Source organism: Podarcis liolepis, assembly GCF_965112155.1.
Source record: "Podarcis liolepis genome assembly, chromosome: 3".
Lineage (NCBI taxonomy): Eukaryota > Metazoa > Chordata > Lepidosauria > Squamata > Lacertidae > Podarcis > Podarcis liolepis.
In genome coordinates, this window is record NC_139557.1 from 124,904,369 (window position 1) to 124,921,834 (window position 17,466).

The following is a 17,466-nucleotide window of genomic DNA, read 5'->3' on the forward strand; positions in this document are numbered from 1 at the left end:
TCCCCATCCATGGAGAAGGGCCTCGGAAGAGGAGCACTGCAGCTGCTCTGGTTTCCCAGCAGAGCCAGGAAATTGCTGCTGGTGTTCTTGGTCTTGTTAATTAAATGCGTATATGGCCCTATTCCCATAGATCTCTGGGCGGTTCACAACATAAAATCACAATATAAAAACCACAAAACACAGAATAAAAATAAGAACAAAAACAGACGCAAAAGAATCCCCCAAATACATTTTAAAAGGGCAACAAGACTTCCATCCGCAAAAGGAACTTTTCCACCTAAAGGTGTCTAATGAAGGCAATTCCTCTTTAGAAAATCAAATGGAGCCCCTCTCCCTCTGGGGTGCTTCCGAGCTCTAAAATTCTGTGATTTTGTTGGTTTTAGGCAGGCAGAAAAAAACCTCTTTGGGTGTGAAGGGGTGCAGCCAAGAATTCGGTGTGTGTGCGTGGAGGGGCCACCCCAAAGCAGGCGCCGGCGGGTGGGGGTGGCGCTGCCTGCGGATCATCAGTCCTCCTTTGGGTCTGGGGTCTTCCATGCCAAGGAGGGCGCTGGGCTCCGGAGTGGGGCCCTCTGTCGCCTGCTCACCAGCCACGATGTACATGGTGTGCCCGTCGTCCCCCTCGGCCACCACGGTGCCCCCGGGCTGGTGCTGTTCGGGCACGAAGCTCTCCACCAGCGGCTGGCTCTTCCCGTCCCCCAGGCACCGCAGGAATTCGCTGCGCTTGACCGCGTCCAGGATCAGGCCGGTGTCCCTGGGGAGGGAAGAGGAGGGAGTTGGTGCCCATCCCAGAATCACAAGCTCGGCTCTTGCCCTCCATGCTTCTGAATCCCAGTTTCTGGAAAAGACGCTTGCGGGTTTCCCACAATGGCCATCTGGTTGGCACACGGTGAGAACAGGATCCTGGGCTCCTTGGGCCTCATCCATGCACCAGTTCTCATGTCCTTCTCATCTCCAGCTCGGCCGCCGCCTGCCTGAGCAGAGCAGCCCCACCTGGCCAGGCCACCCAAGGCTTACCTGGGGGACTTGGGAATGCAGGGCAGCTGCCAGTCGCCATCAGAGTCCAGGGGCTCGGGGACGATGCCATGGCCTCGGCTGCCCCTGCGGGCGTCTTCCACCGGGGACTGGTCCAGAGCGCTCTCGCCCGCGGGGTCCCTGGCCTTCTCCGAGTCCTCAGCTGCGGCCAAAGAGGAAGCAAGAAATGATAAAATTTGTAACTTATCTTAAGGTAAAGGTAAAGGGACAACTGACCATTAGGTCCAGTCGTGGCCGACTCTGGGGTTGCACTGCTCATCTCGCTTTACTGGCCGAGGGAGCCGGCGTACGGCTTCCGGGTCATGTGGCCAGCAGGACTGAGCCGCTTCTGGCAAACCAGAGCAGCGCGTGGAAACGCCGTTTACCTTCCCGCCAGAGCGGTACCTATTGATCTACTTGCACTTTGACATGCTTTCGAAATGCTAGGTGGGCAGGAGCAGGGACCGAGCAATGGGAGCTCACCCCATTGCAGGGATTCGAACCGCTGACCTTCTGATCGGCAAGTCCTAGGCTCTGTGATTTAACTCACAGTGCCACCCACATCCCTTATGAGGAACGGCTAAGGGAGCTGGGCATGTTTAGCCTGGACCCAATGGAAAAGGTAAAGGGTTTGGATTATCACAAAAGATGCGGCAGGAACTGATTAATAATTAGGACCCAGACAGAGAAGGCTGGAAGCCCAGGAGAATTCTTGGCATCTTGTTTTTATGATTTATGTTTGATATACCTATGTAAAATTGTGCATTGAAAAATCAAATAAATAAATTTAAAAATAAGAATAAAAGTCTGTGCAAAGCAAAAGAAAGAAGGAGGAAGCAGAAATAAGCCTTGCTGTGCTCCCCCCCCCAAGAAAAACACCCCCATTCCAGATCTCTCCTTTGTTCCCCAGAGGGGCTCCCGGGTCCTTTTATCTCCTTCCTGTTTTATAACTGGATATGGCTCTTTCCCATAATGGTCACATACGCACTGCATTGCCTGTAAGCACACTGGGAACCGTAGAAGAGGAAAGGGACCCCAGGGGTCATCTAGACCAACCCCCTGCAGTGCAGGAATTGCAGCTAAAGGATCCCTGGCCGTCTGAGCTCTGCTTTCAACCCTCCAGCGGAGGAGAGCCCATCTCCCTCCGATGCCCACCCCACACTCTGAGAGCCCCATTTCAGAGCCGGCTACGGACAGCCACACTTGGGCCGGTCACAGTCTCTCAGCCGAAGCCTCGCAGGGATAAAACAGGGGTGGGAGCAGAGGAACCCTTGGCATCCTTCTTGAAAGAAGCTGCCAGAAGGGCCACCCTGGCTTGAGGGGACATGCCACCTGCCTTGCAAGGTCCCAGGTCCAGCCCCACCCCCAGGACATCGCCTGCAGGGTTGGGAGGGGCCTGAGTGCGAAAGCCTGGGCAGCAGCCGTGGCTTCCCATCACTGCGGACAATATGGAGCCGAACAGACTGAAGATCTGACTCAGTGCAAGGCGGCTTGCTGTGCTTCTGAAATCATAGAATTGCAGAGCTGGAAGAGACCCCTGAAGGACATCTAGTCCAACCCCCTGCAATGCAGGAATCTTAGCTCAAGCCTCCATGGCAGATGGCCCTCCAATCTCTGCTTAGAAACCTCCGAGGAAGGAGAGACCACAACCTCCTGAGGGAGACACTATTGAACAGCTCTTACTGTCAGAAAATTCTTCCTAATGTTTAGTTGGAATCTCCTTTCTTGCAACTTGAAGCCATGGGTTCGAGTTCTACCCTCTGGCGCAGGATAAAACAGGCTTGTTCCCTTTTCTATGGGACAGCCCTTGAGATATTGGAAGATTGCTCTCCTATCTCCTCTCAGTTTCCTCTTTCCCAGGCTTAACATCCCCAGCTCCTTCAACCGTTCCTCATCAGGCTTGGATCCTGTGCCACTGAGGGGAGTTCTGCTTCTGAAGATGGGCAGGGGGGCATTTGGGCAGCCTCAGTAGGGGCTCCTATGCCTTAAGGACCCATGGGGCAGGAAGAGCTGGGGCCAGGCACCTGCTGAACTTAGTGCTCCAAAGAACATCAGAAACGTCTGCCAGATCCGGCCAAAGGGGGCAGCCCCTATGAGAGAGGACAAAAAAGGTCTCTGCCCCAAAGCGGAGGCAGCCTAGAAATCCAGTCAAAGGAGCCAGAGGCATTCAAGGCAGTCGCTGCTTTGACTGCAAGGCAAGGGCTGGGGGGTGGGCAGATTACGTGGGGCACCCCCTAGGCGGCAGGCTGGGTGATGGACAGATCTGACCCACAGGAAGAGATTTATGAAGAGCCCCTTGGCAACAGAAGAGGCTCCCTTGGAAGGTGGGGGCTTCTCCTTCCTTGGTCGGTAGCCCATCTGTCACAGATTCCTGCATCGCAGGGGGTTGGGCTAGATGACCTTTGGAGATCCCTTCCAATTATCAGTTCCACGATTCTGCAATCCATTGGAGATCTTTAAACAGACATCTGTCAGTCAGGGATTCTTGAGCTGCGATTCCGGAATTGCAAGGGGTTGGGCGAGATGGCGCTTGAGGGTCCCGTTAGATCCTGAGACATGCCCATCTCCCCCCCCCCCGGGAACCCTCCTGCACAAGCCCCATTGAGATGAACGGGAGCCCATGACGGCATGCTTGTGCAGGAGAACTTCCCGGCAGATCATGTCCCATTGCGATGAACGGGAAGGCGCAAAGGTGCCGCCCGAGGTTTTTGCCTGCGGAGCCGGAGGTCTCGGAATCCCAGAATGATCTTCCGCGACTTCTGTGCGGAGGGCAAGATTCCTCCACAACCTGTTGCTCTTTCAGTGGAACTCCAGAGAGAAAGAGAGGCAGAAAGGGGGCGCCCCCACCTCTTTCTGGGGCCCCCTCTCCTCTGACCCACACAAACCCCACCACCACCCTCTGCCCCAGGGTCTCCTTACCAGCCTGGGGCAGCGCCACGCTCTCCAGGAATTCCTTTTCCTCTTGCAGGCGCAGATCTCTCAGGCGGAGATCCATCTCCTTTTTTCGGGGGGGGGGCAGATTTCAAGAGGCGTCAACTCCGTTTTCTTCGAGGCTGTCAGGAAACAGAAGAGTGCTGGGGAGGGTGAAGAAGACGCCCCCCCCCAGTAGTTCCCCACTGCCGCTGATGCCAGCTGGGGGGGGCAGTGGCACCATTTATGCCAGGGACCCTCATCTCCCCAGGAATCTCTGGGACACCCAGCCAGGTATGGGGCATGGGAGTTTCCAGCAGCAGCGCCCCACAGGCTCTCTCCGTCCCGCCAGCACCCAGAGAACCCCACGCAGTCCCCAAGCCCCCCTGCCCCACACTCCGTGCCACCCTCCCCAAGGCGGCACCTGTAGCCCAGCTCTCAAGCGCTGCCAAGCGCCCGGGTGCCTCCGCTCTGCCGCCGCTCCAGCTGCCGAGTGAGGGGCTGGTGGGCGAATGAGTCACCCCAGTTTCTGTGGGAGGGGGGAGGGGGGCAGGGGGGCGTGCCAACATCCTCGCTTGGGCATGGCTGCCGCGCCGCTAGCTCCCTGCCCTCTGAGCTCCTCCGCCAAACATGATGCCAACCTGTTGCCAGGGCAACCAGCCCAATTCCAGCGCCTTTCACTCAAGCGCAGGATTCTCCCCAGAGAATGCAGGGGGTGGGGGGGAGGGCAAAGCAAAGTGGGGGGAGGGGCTGGGGGAGGGGGGCATCCATCCTGGACGGGGGGGGGGGGTTGGGGCAGGGGGGGCAAACTCCATCGCTGATGGAATAGGAGTGGGGAGGTGAGGGAGCGTCGAGCAGAGCCAAACACTGTGCCCATTCAGTCATATCGCAGAATCAGAGCACTGTGGAGTGGAAAGGGACCCTAGGGGGTCATCTAGTCCAACCCCCTAACTTATCCTCAACCACCCAGCTCCACAGAGAGAAAGGCAAGGCAGGGGGGACCCAGGAGACACAGCAAATCCTCTCTTCTCCCCAGCAGGTGGCTTGAGGCAACCCTGAGGCAAGTGGCAGGTGCCAGGCTGACGTGCCAGGGCCACAGAGGCAGCCACAATTCGTGGTCTCAGCCTGGCCAGCTCCTCCAGGGTTTATTCCGAGACAGAAAACGGCGCAGGAGACTTTCCCAAGTCAGCCCGAAGGAAGGGCCAGCGGGCGCTCAGACACAGAGCACCTTCTTGGCATCTAGGTGCCAGGTGCGCAGTGCTGGGAACTGCCCCCCCCCCACCTGGAACCCTGGGAGAGCTGTTGCTGCTCCGGCCAGTGTGGACAAGACTGAGCTACACGGACCAAGAGGCTTGACTCGGTTGAAGGCAGCTGCCTACCAGGTAGCGAAGAAGAAGAGGGTGCCTCTGAGCATGTCAGAAGCACGAGAGCCGTGGGGCAACCAGGTGGCACCTTCCAGGGATCTGGAAGGGGCTTTACGGGGGGGGGGGCTAAGTCCCAGCGCCTCCTGCCAGAAACAGATCTGGCCCTGGCTGGGCAGGCAGATGAAACTCCGCTTGGGACCAATTGGATGCCCTCAAAGGAGCCCTCAAAGCTCTGCTCAGCTCTGGGCAAGGGGTCCTTCCAGAGCGCCAGGCCAGGAGTGGGCACCTGTCACCTGGTGAGGGGGCACCTCCATGCCCTCTAACCTTTCCCCAGTGAAAAGAGGGACATCCCATTCCACATCAGTCAGCATCTTCTGCCTTTGGTCATCATAGACACACAGACACCTCTCACCTCTCTGCCTCCTCACAGGGTTGTTGTAAAGGAAAAATGTGCGAGAGAAGGGATCCTGTACAACACCTTCCACAGATAAATGGAATGAAATAAAAATGTGGTGGTGAGCGGCCTTGAGGCTGCCAGGGGAAAAGGTGGAATATATTAATAACACTAATACTAAAGGAAACTATGAGAATGAGCATTTCCTTCATCTGGAGCACGGAAGTTATTTTCAGGACTCCACTTTCCCACCTACACACCCAGCCACCACTTTGAATTGTTCTCTGTGGCGGAGGAGGAGGAGGAAAAAAGGAAAACCAAGATATTCCGGGATCAAATCAGAAAGTGGGGCAGATTCTGTAATTCCGGGGCTGTCCCTGGAAAATTGGGACATTTGGAGGGTCTCCACCCCCCCCCCACAAGAACATGAGGAGACCCTGCTGGATCAGGCCAGGGTCCCACCTAGTCCCGCAATCTGGTCTCACAGTGGCTGATGGGATGCCTATTAAAAAGGTCAAGGACCCCTGGACGGTGAAGTCCAGTCAAAGGCAATTATGGGATGCAGCACTCATCTTGCTTCCAGGCTAAGGGAGCTGGTGTTTGTCCACAGACAGCTTTCCAGATCATGTGGCCAGCAGGACTAAACCACTTCTGGTGCAACGAGACACTGTGGTGGAAACCCGATTTTACAGAAAAGCCGTTTACCTTCCCACCACAGTGGTACCTATTTATCTACTTGCACTGGTGTGCTTTCAGACTGCTAGATCTCTCAGCGGCCTTTGACACCATCGACCATAACATCCTTCTGGACTGTCTTGAGGGGCTGGGAGCTGGGGGCACTGTCATACGGTGGTTCCGCTCCTTCCTCCTGGGCTGTGTTCAGAAAGTGGTGGGGGGGATGAGTGTTCAGACCCCTGGGCTCTCACTTGTGGGGTGCCTCAGGGTTCCGTCCTCTCCCCCATGCTTTTTAATATCTATATGAAGCCGCTGGGAGAGATCATCAGGGGATTTGGACTGGGTGTTCATCAGTATGCGGATGATACCCAGCTCTACCTCTCTTTTAAATCAGAACCAGCGAAGGCGCTGAAGGTCCTGTGTGAGTCCCTGGAGGCAGTTGGAGGATGGATGGCGGCTAATGGATTGAGGCTGAATCCAGACAAGACAGAAGTACTGTTTTTGGGGAACAGGGCGGGCAGGTGTGGGGGGCTCCCTGGTCCTGAATGGGGTAACTGTGCCCCTGAAGGACCAGGTGCGCAGCCTGGGAGTCATTTTGGACTCACAGCTGTCCATGGAGGCGCAGGTCAAATCTGTGTCCAGGGCAGCTGTTTACCAGCTCCATCTGGTACGTAGGATGAGACCCTATCTGCCCATGGACTGTCTCGCCAGAGTGGTGCATGCTCTGGTTATCTGGTTTCCTGCTTGGCAGGGGGTTGGACTCGATGGCCCTTGTGGTCTCTTCCAACTCTATGATTCTATGATTCTATTCTATGATTCTATGATCTCCCGCTTGGACTACTGCCATGCGCTCTACGTGGGGCTACCTTTGAAGGTGACCCGGAAACTACAACTAATCCAGAATGTGGCAGCCAGACTGGGGACTGGGAGTGGACGCCGAGACCACATAACACCAGTCTTGAAAGACCTACATTGGCTCCCAGTACGTTTCCAAGCACAATTCAAAGTGTTGGTGTTGACCTTTAAAGCCCTAAATGGCCTCAGCCCAGTATACCTGAAGGAGCGTCTCCATCCGCATCGTCCAGCCTGGACACTGAGGTCCAGCTCCGAGGGCCTTCTGGCGGTTCCCTCATTGCGAGAAGCAAAGCTACAGGGAACCAGGCAGAGGGCTTTCTCGGTAGTGGCGCCCGCCCTGTGGAATGCCCTCCCACCAGATGCCAAGGAAATGAGCACCAGAGTCCTGTCCTCTCTTGTGGTTTCCAGCAACTGGCATTCAGAAACACTGCTGTCTCTTTTAAAGCCATCTAGCTTGTTGGTTATCACTGTCTCCTGAGGCGGCGAGTTCCATAGGTTAACACTGCACGGCATAAAGAAGCAATTTCTTTCATCTTTCCTCCATCTTCAGCTTCACTGGATGTCTGTAAGTTTCAGCGTTAGGAGAGAGTGAGAACAACTTTCCTCTGTCCACGCCTTGTGTAATCTTAGAGACTTCTTTTTTTAAAAAAATTTTTTATTGGGTTTTCACAATTTATATAGACAAAAACAAAACACATAACACCAAAACAAACATAAAAAAAAACAACAAACATGAATAGTTCCCGAAAATCTTATTTTCTAACCCTAGTCCTTGACTTCCCCCCACCCCCTCCCTTGCATCCCTATTCCCAGGTTTATGTCAGCAAGTTGGCATTTCTTCCGTCTTAATATTAGTCCTTTTATAAAAGCAAGAATAAATTTTCCCTAAGTTGGACCCCAATTCTCTTCCCTCGATTTCTCATTTTTTCTTGAATAATTTCCTTATTACTAACCCCCCTGGTCTTGAGTGTTGTTTAAATTTAAATACTTCCCTCCCTCCCATCCCCGCTTTGCGTCCTTTCCCAAGACATGTCCAAAGTAACAGTTTTTAGCCTGGGTTCCGCACATCCGAGGCTCTCAAATCTCTTTCAGTCCCTCTCCGCCGGTTTTGTTGGTAGTCCTTTTTGTCTGTCATCGAGTCTCGAAAGGTTTCTTTAACAATCAATCCAATCAGTCCATAGTCTCTTCCCATATTTAGAAGCAACTGCTGAAGGATTTCCACAAGGCCTGAGTCTTGGTGATAGTCAAAATCAAAGTCTATGTGGAGGCCCCAATTGTACTTCTTTATTTCGAGTTCCTGAATTCCATAAACTCCCAGGGCCTCCACTTTCGTCTTCTGTATCTTTCGTAGGCTTGAAATGGATTTAATCCAATAGTCTCCTTGCTTGTGTTCTCCAGATGTCGGCTTCTGGTTAGTATTTTCCCACATAACTTGTTCTCTTTCATGTTTTGTCTTCTCCTCTTCTTTGTTTATTATTTCGAATTCAGCTGTGGGATCTTTCTCACTCAGGTCCTCATTACATTCAGCAGAACTACTTGTTTCCAAATCCAAGGTCATCAATTGTTTACTCATAGCTGTAGTCTGCTCCTGTAAGGTTCCCACCAGTGAAAACATCCTTTCGATTTCTCTCAGTATCTTTCCACCCACAGCCATTGTAATTCCACAGAATTCCCCCTAGAGGGAATCTGGTTACTGAATGGACTTTTCTCCAACAATCCTCTGTCCTGTTATTGTTTCTTTGTTTCCCACAATTTTAATTCAATTGTAACTCCTTTTAATCCGGAGAGGTCTTAAATAGCAATTTTTTCACTGTTAACAGTCCATTTGACAGCTTTGACAGCTGTCAAATTCTGCTCCTCTATACAGGCTCCCAAGCAGGTCGCTCCCGGGCCCGGGAGGGAGGGTTGTTTGCCACAAAACAAAGACTCTTCCAACACTCCACTCTCCTGCTCAAATTTGCCTTTCCAAATCTTGGAAGTTACTGTCTTTTTAAAACTCACCCTTTACAGGGTAGGCACTCCAGCTTAGCTCTTATATCATTGCTCTGGATCGTCTGCAAGGGGGGGGGTGGGGACTTCCTTTTGGCACACCCCCCGGTCGTCTCAAATTCAGAAGGTAAAAAATTTTTAAAGTTCAGTTCCAAGTTACTCACGGGTTCTTTTTTCAGTCCAAATTTCAAGGAAGGAAGTCAGCGCTCTCCAGTTATGGCTCGCGGCTTCGCTCAGCAGCGGTAGCGATCGACTCTCAGTGCCGCGCCGTCCCCCGTATCCCCTCCGTAGCCTTTAAAAAGGCTCATTGCGAATCAGGGGGGGGGCTTAAGGCACCCGCCGAGTCTTCAGTCCGCAGGCTTCCGCGCCTGCGGTTTTTAAGGGTCCCCGTGTCGCCGACACGGCAAAGACCCATCCTCCGCTGAGCCGATTCCCTCCGGAGCTCGGAGGGAATCCGCCATTTCCAGATCGCGCCAACCCGGAAGTCCTAGAGACTTCTAACATGTCACCTTTTCCTGAGAGCTTGTCAAAATTCAGGATGGCTGGAGCTTGGTTTTGAGGATGCCCAGCTGGGCAGGGGGCTGGAAGCTGCCCGGTGTGCCTTGTGCCCTGAGAGAGCAGCGCTGGGTCTCCTCCCCTAACCCGTGGATTTGCGCCCCCTAACCCTAACCCCCAGATGTTGCGCCCGGTGCGGCCGGGCCCCCCCCCTGCACCCCCCACGCTACGCCACTGGTCTCCTCCTCTGGGCGTGAGCTTGCTAAGCAGGCTCCGAGTTCTAGTTCTCCGTCAGGAGGACTGAGATACCCCGATGCCCCTAAAGGCTTTCTGGGAAATGGTATATAATGAGTTAAAGAAAATGTTTTAAAATAGTTTTGTTAAAAAACCAGAAGCCTTTTTATTGGGTGAAGAGATACCAAGGGAAGCTAAAAGACTGTTTATGTATGCAACAACCGCAGCAAGAATTCTTTTAGCCCCAAAATGGAAACTACAAGAAGTACCAATGAAAGAAGAGGGGCAGAGGAAGATGGTGGACTTTGCGGAACTGGCGAAGCTGACGGGAAAAATCCGAAACCGGCATGATCAAGTATTCCAAAAGGACTGGAGTAAATTTATACGATATTTGAAAGATTATTGTAAGCAATTAACATCGCTAGCAGGGTTGTCTGAAGACTTGTAATGAGAAATTTTCTACCTTTCTACATCTGTTTAAATTTTGAGTCATTCTGTAATGAGTGCAATTAGAATTGGAAAACGTACAAAATGCAATGATATAAATTTAATTTTGAAAGCCATGAGGTGGGAGGGAAGGAAGTTGATAGAGCCAGGGTGGTAAAGTGGATAATGATGATGTGAATGTATATAATTAAATGGAAAATAAATAAAAAATATTTAGAGAGAGAGAGAGAGAGAGAGAGAGAGAGAGAGATGCCCCTCTGCCCCCCCCCTCCCCAGGCTCCCAGCTGCTTGCCTCCTGTTGCCTGGACCAGGGCAGGGACCTTTCAAAGGCAGGCTCTTGGCTGAGACTCCCACCCCCTGAAAAAACCAAGCTGTGGGGGCATCCCCCCCCCCCACACAAGGGCTCTCCTGCACATCTAAGGAGAATGTCTCAGAGACACACAGGGGAGACCCCAAGACCCCTGGACCCATTGGGGAGGGGACACCTGCCCCCCACCCAAGAGACCACCAGCCACTTCTGGGAATTTCAGCTCCAAAGCCTGAGCCACATGCGCCTCTGCAGCAGGGGCTGGATCAGGCCCAAAGGGCCCCCTCTAGTCCAGCCTCCCAGCCCGCCAGACGCCCCTTCGGAAGCCCAGGAACAGGGTGCAAAGGCAACATGCCTCCCCTCCCCGCCTAGTCACCCCCAGTCTCCTGCCTCGGTCGCTGGAGGGCGAGAGTCTGCCCTGGGAAGGAAGTGGGGTGCCCTCTCTCCCCCCTGCGCCCACCCCTCCCTCTTCCTCCAGCCCCCCAGCCCCATTCCCTGAGCAAACCTGGGGGGTTGCCATGTCTGCGCTGGAATCTTCCAAGTGTCCCTGAGCTCCTGGCCGGACACACCCTGCCTGCAAGTTAGGCATTAACTCAGGAGGTGGACGGCCTCTCCTCCCTCTCAGAGATGCCTCTCCAGGAAGAGCTGCCTTCTCTGCTCCCCACTGGCGGCAAGGAAAGGGGGTGGGTGTCAGGAGCACGGCGGGACCCCCCACAAATGGCAGAACCAGGAAGGGTTGCCATGGTCAAGCCCAGAGGGGGCGGCTCAGGCGGGGAAGGGGTCCCAGCTCCCTTGTGACTGTGGCAAGGCGGGGGTCCAGCCCCACAGCTCCACTGCCATTGTCCAGCCCGCCTTGCGCTCCAGTGGAGAACCTGGTCTGTCCAGTCCAGCAGTCTGCTCCCTCCGTGGACAACCAAACTCCCATTGCGGGAAATTCGAACACAAGACCAACTCTCCCGTCCTGCGGTTTCCAGCAAGTGGAATTCCAGAAGCATCGCTGCCTCTGACTGCAAAGGGCTTTACTATGCACTGCATGAAAAAGTCCTTCCCGTTACCTGTCCTGAATGTTCCAATGCTCTTGACAGGCTTGGGAAAGGGTCTTTTCTGTGGTGGCTCCTCAAATGTGGAACTCCCTTCCAACTGAGGTGCGTCTGGCCCAAATCTCTCTGCTACTTAAGTCACATCTTTTTCCGCAGGTGCTGGCAGGAAGGGAGGCCTGATTGCTGCTGCAACAGCTGCTGTTTGCAATTGCTCTTCAGTGAATTGCCCCTGGCTATTAAGGATTTCATGGATTCGACGTGTTTTTTATTTGCTTGCCTGTTGTAAGCCTGAGGCTTGGGCAGAGGGGGATATAAAATAACTAAACAAACAAATAAAAAGGGCAGGCAGCCTAAAACACAGAGATAATATAGTATAGTCAAGTGTCCAATATAAACGAATAGCATCCTAAAAAGGTGCTGGCTACTACTCTCTCAGTTATGAGCATTTTTGGTAATACAATATATTTTCCTTTGCCCCACGGCTTGCAGGACATCTCCAGAAGAAGAAAAGGCTCAGGAGTGAGCTCTACGCAAATCCAGAGTGGAGTCCCTAAGGCGGTTGGGTGGCGCCTTGTGCACCTCCTTCCGGCAATTCATGCCGCCAAACTGGTGCCAAATATCTCGCTCTGCTTTCCTTTGGACCTCATCCTCCAGGCCGAGAGGGGGGTCTTGTCTCCTGGGCAGCCCAGGACCTCCAGACACGCAGCCCAGGTCCTTTGGGTGCTGCCATTTCTCCCTTCTCTCTCGGGACAGACAGCTGCCAGCAACCATAGTCTCACCACCATGATATATTATGCATGCCGTTCTTCTGCATTCTGTTATTAAACGAGTTCATCTGTCTCCATGTGTGTTTTCTAATGTTCTGACATTCAAAAGCCCAAACTGCTTCCGTTACTCATTTCAGCGGGGAGAAAGAACAGGGAAAGGATGGGTGCCACTGCCGCTTCCTAGAAATCCCCAAACGGTGCACGGATCTCTCAGGCAACCGTCCCTTTTCCAACCTCCCTCTTCTTTCTTGTAGGGGAAATCGCTCTGTTAGCTTCGCCAGGCTTGCCACATGACACCCAGAGGGCTCAGCGTCAGTGGGTCGGACTACAGGACCCTTCAGATTTTGAGTTCTCTGTTTCTCTGCTCCCTTCCTCAAAGGGAGGGAGGCACCTGAGTTTTCTGGATCAGGCACAGAGATGTCCAGGGCCAACCGAGATGCCCATGGGCCTGACTCTCAGCACAGGCAGATCCGCAGAGACGGCACACAGCAATGTCCGGTGAGTTTAATGCCAATTTTCCCCCTTTAAGAAGTAGCCAATGGACTATTATGTATGACTTTTGTGCAATTGCACTAGATGCTCAGGGTTACTTGAATATGCAAAGTGTTTCCAGTTTCAGATAACCAGACTTAAGCTTTTGACCAAGGATGCTCAAGGAACGAAGACTTAATTAACAGCTCACGGCTGATTTGATGGTGCAAAAATGTTTTGCTCCTTTTTGTTTTGGTTTTGTACATGAGCTGGACTTTGTGAAAACAAACTTTCAATATAATAATGGTTGAGCGTTTTGTATGTAATAAAGTTTTATAGTTGAAATTTAACTAGTATTTCTAATACTTCCTAAAAATGGGAATTGTATTGGGTACTTCATTTTATCTTTACTTTAGAGAAGCTCTCAAGCTAAGTGAAAACCAATAAAAGTGTAAAAGTTAAATAAATAAATAAAAAGCAATGTCTGGTGAGCTTTCTTACCTGAACAAAACTCTGGTCTTTAGGCTCTCCTGCAGATCCAGTTCATTTCCATGGGACTTGCTTTTCCCCCTCGGATCTCAGGCATCTTGGGAGGGAGTTCTGGAATGATGGGGGGGTTGCTTACATTTTTATTGCTGACTGAGTAACTAAATTCTGTATAGTTCAAGCTCTGGTTTTCCCAGTAGTGATGTATGGAAGTGAGAGCTGGACCATCAAGAAGGCTGATGGCCGAAGAATGGATGCTTTTGGATTATGGTGCTGGAGGAGACTCTTGAGAGTCCCATGGACTGCAAGAAGATCAGACCTCTCCATTCTGAATGAAATCAGCCCTGAGTGCTCACTGGAAGGACAGATCCTGAAGCTGAGGCTCCAAGACTTTGGCCACCTCATGAGAAGAGAAGACTCCCTGGAAAAGACCCTGATGTTGGGAAAGATGGAGGGCACAAGGAGAAGGGGACGACAGAGGACGAGATGGTGGGACAGTGTTCTTGAAGCTACCAGCATGAGTTTGACCAAACTGCGGGAGGCAGTGGAAGACAGGAGTGCCTGGCGTGCTCTGGTCCAGGGGGTCACCAAGAGGCGGACACGACTAAACGACTAAACAACTAAACAACAACAAGCCCTATACAAAAATGAACATTAAATCAAAACAGAGAGGAGCAAATGCATGCCTAGAGGCTGGCGCAGTCACTGTGTCCATAGACAAGAAGATGCAGAACAGGAGCTTTTTCTTCCACGGTTGAAGAGAGTTTTAAAAGGCGTTGATTGCCATCCATTTCATTTCTGCAAGTTATGCAGCCGTGCTGCACAGAGCAGAAATCTAAATTAGCCGCCGCTCTCTAGGAGGAGAGGATCTTGCGGGTCAATTTTTCAGCAATTGCTCCTTGCCATAATTTCTGGTGCCAGGGAGCCAAAGTCAAGTAGGCAGCCACCCTCATTCTCCACTGAGACCTCCTGAGCATCATAAAGTCTTGGGATTTAGCATCAGCCCTGACCCTTTCCGAGTTGCCGATTCCAAGAAACGGAGTTTCATTCCTGTACATTAACAACCCCTTTTTATTGCCAGGGTCTGTCTGCATAGCTAGTTGTTTGAATAAGTTGAAATAATAATAATAATAATAATAATAATTGCTAGTTGCTAGTTGCTTGTTTGCATGCAACTTTGGGAGCAGAGCTAAGCTCCTTTTTGCCCTCAAGCACAATTTGATGGATCCAGAAGACCAAAAAAATTACACTTATTCCTTATTTATTTTTATTTTATATAATTTCTACACCACTTAAAACCTTTAAGAGGTTTACAAAAGCATAAAGCATTAGCATAAAGAGGTGTTTAAAGCTATTCAAAATATTATTAAAATCAAATAATAATAATAATAATAATAATAATAATAATAATAATAATAATTTATTCTTTGTTCCCTGCCCATGTGACTGGGTTGCCACTCTGGGCAACTTCCAGCATATATAAAAACACAGTAAAACATTAAACCTTAAAAAGCTTCCCTATCCAGGGCTGCCTTCAGATGTTTCCTAAATGTTATAAAAATATTATACCCAGAACAAACTTAGTTGGTCTCTAAGGTGCTACTGGACAATTTTTTTATTTATTTCAACTGCGTCAGACCAACATGGCTACCTACCTGAATCCTTACTCATCTCCTTAACATCTGATGGGAGGGCATGGCACAGAGTGGATGCCACTACCGAGAAGGCCCGCTACTGAGAAGATAAAACACGTGTAATTATTATTATTATTATTATTATTATTATTATTATTATTATTATTATTTTATCTGTATCCTGCCCATCTGACTGCCTTGCCCCAGCCACTCTGGGCTGCTTCTACATGTAACTTCTACATGTGTGGATAGACTTTTCTAAACAGAAAAGTTTTTAGCAGGTGCTGAAACAGTGAAGGCACCTGCTTGAGGTCAAGCGCAGTTGCTGTGCTATCAGAAGATCCATTTCTTGCAAGTGCAAAGTGGATCTGATGTTGCACCTGTTACCAGTGCCAGCTCAAAGCTCTTGCGGGGGCTCATGGGGAGTAAGGCGACCTCCAAAGGGCTGTATAAACCGACCTTGAACTTGACTCAGTTGCAAATGGGGAGCCAGTGTGGATCTCCAAGCACTGAGCTGCGTGCTGATTGGCTCTCACACCCGCCAGCGATCCTGCTGCAGCTTTCTGCACTGACCACAGCTCCTGGACCCAGTGCAAGGGAGGCCTCCCACAGGGTGCTCTGCAGAACACCTCTTCAGTATAAATCAATATTTTGCATCATTATTCCTTCATTGCAGCGGGTTGGGCTAGATGACCCTTGGAGCCCCTTCTCTTGTTTTTTTCTCCGCCTCCTCTAGAGAGATAGAAAGCAGAGGTAGGCAGTTGGCTTGTGACTGGCCTGAGCTGCTGGCCCTGCGACAGGCTGGCAAGGGAGAGAGCCTTCCCTGCGCCCTTTGGATAGGAGCAAGGTCCCCTCGGGTCATGCAAAAGCCTCTGTGCCGAGACGCGGGAAAGTCGAGAGCTCCCTCTAGGGAGGAAAGAGAAGCAGCAGAGAGATCAGCTTCTGGCCATTACATTTGCAGAAGATCCGCTGCAGCAGGAAATGCAGTTTTGTGTTTCCTTTGGCGATCCCTCGTAGGCAAGTAAACGTGGTTTTAACAATGAGTCCGTAAGTGACTGTGGAGGCCAATTCTGGATCCACACCTCCTTCCACAGTGGGGACATTGGTTTCCGGGCGGGAGTTGATCACAGTGTGGATTTGCCAAATGTGCCTTCCTCTTAGCACGTTTCTCCCTTTTGGTTTAAACCTCTTTTGTTGACCACCAGCATTATGCTTTCCATTTTTAAGTTTGGAGTAAGCAGTTGCTTTGGAAGACGAGAATCAGACATCCGCACAACATGACCAGTCCAAGGAAGCTGATGTTGAAGAATCATTGCTTCGACACTGGTGATCTTTGCTTCTTCCCATACAATGGTATTAGTTCACCTGTCTTCCTAAGTGATTGTAATTTTTTGGGAAACACCGTTGGTGGGATCTTTCGAGGAGTTGGAGATGGCCTTTATAAGTGGTCCATGTTTTACAAGCATACAGTAAGGTTGGTAGTACAATAGCTTTGTAAACAAGCATTTTGGTTTCCTTGCAAATGTCCAGGTCCTCAAATACTCTGCCCTTCAGTCGGGAGAAAGCCGCACTTGCAGAGCTCAGGCGATGCTGGATTTCGGCATCAATGTTGGCCCTTGTGGAAAGATAACTGCCCAGGTGGGAGAAGTGATCGACATTTTCCAACATTACACCATTGAGTTGGATTTGTGGCGCTGCAGAGGGGTTGTTTTGTGCTTGTTGGTACAGCAATTTGGGTTTCTGGATGTTGAACGACAGGCCAAGCTTTTTGTTAAGCTTCTGTGAAGATATTTAGAATGGTTTGGAGGTCATCCTCTGAGCGTGCGCACACACTACATTGTCATCAGCATACTGAAGGTCTATGACGGAAGTTACAGTAACCTTACTCTTTGCTTTCAGCCTGCTCAGATTAAAGAGCTTTCCGCGTCTCCCCGCTGTCCCCGGACCTGATCTGAAGGCAGGCGGCGGGGAGAAGAGCGCTTCTCCCCACTGCCAGCCCCACAAGTGCCTGGGGGGGGGAAAATTTTTTCCCTTTATTTCCCCCCCAAAAAAACTTGATGCATCCTATGGGCCGGTGCGTCCTATGGGGCGAAAAATACGGTACATTGATCAGTGAATTCTTACATTTGGTATCGTGCAGCAAAGGCCCTTTGGATAGATAGGAAGAAACTGTGATGAAGTGTTTTGTGGGGACAAATAACAAAATTAACAAAAGTGATTGTGCTGATTTTGGTAGTGGGCTGCATGTGCATGATATCTGCTGAAGGGGCAACCCCCCCCCCCCCGTAACCTATACATAAATTCCTGCAGCACCTTTCTCAAAGATATTGATAATTTTGGCATCCATAAAGTCTGCTGGGATCTCCTCTCCCAATTTTTTTTGATGA

At 51.2% G+C, this 17,466-nt stretch overlaps 2 protein-coding genes across 4 annotated transcripts in view; one reads left to right on the forward strand and one right to left on the reverse strand.

The window, feature by feature from the left end:
- The window catches only part of LOC310702593 (cGMP-dependent protein kinase 1-like), a 38,080-nt gene extending 24,598 nt beyond the window's left edge, over positions 1-13,482 (reverse strand). Inside the window, exons 1-4 of one of the 3 annotated variants that reach the window (XM_083494406.1) lie at positions 13,461-13,482; positions 3,931-4,064; positions 1,015-1,174; positions 585-751 (exon numbers count right to left, since the gene is read on the reverse strand). In XM_083494406.1, the coding sequence (XP_083350532.1) occupies positions 585-751; positions 1,015-1,174; positions 3,931-4,006 (403 nt within the window). In that variant the 5' untranslated portion in view covers positions 4,007-4,064; positions 13,461-13,482. Of the gene's footprint in view, positions 1-584; positions 752-1,014; positions 1,175-3,930; positions 4,065-4,345; positions 4,517-11,186; positions 11,298-13,460 lie in introns of those variants that run through there. The other 2 variants (XM_083494405.1, XM_083494404.1) reach the window with 2 other exon arrangements.
- The window catches only part of ABHD1 (abhydrolase domain containing 1), a 119,966-nt gene that overhangs the window by 67,297 nt on the left and 35,203 nt on the right, over positions 1-17,466 (forward strand). The window lies entirely within an intron of this gene.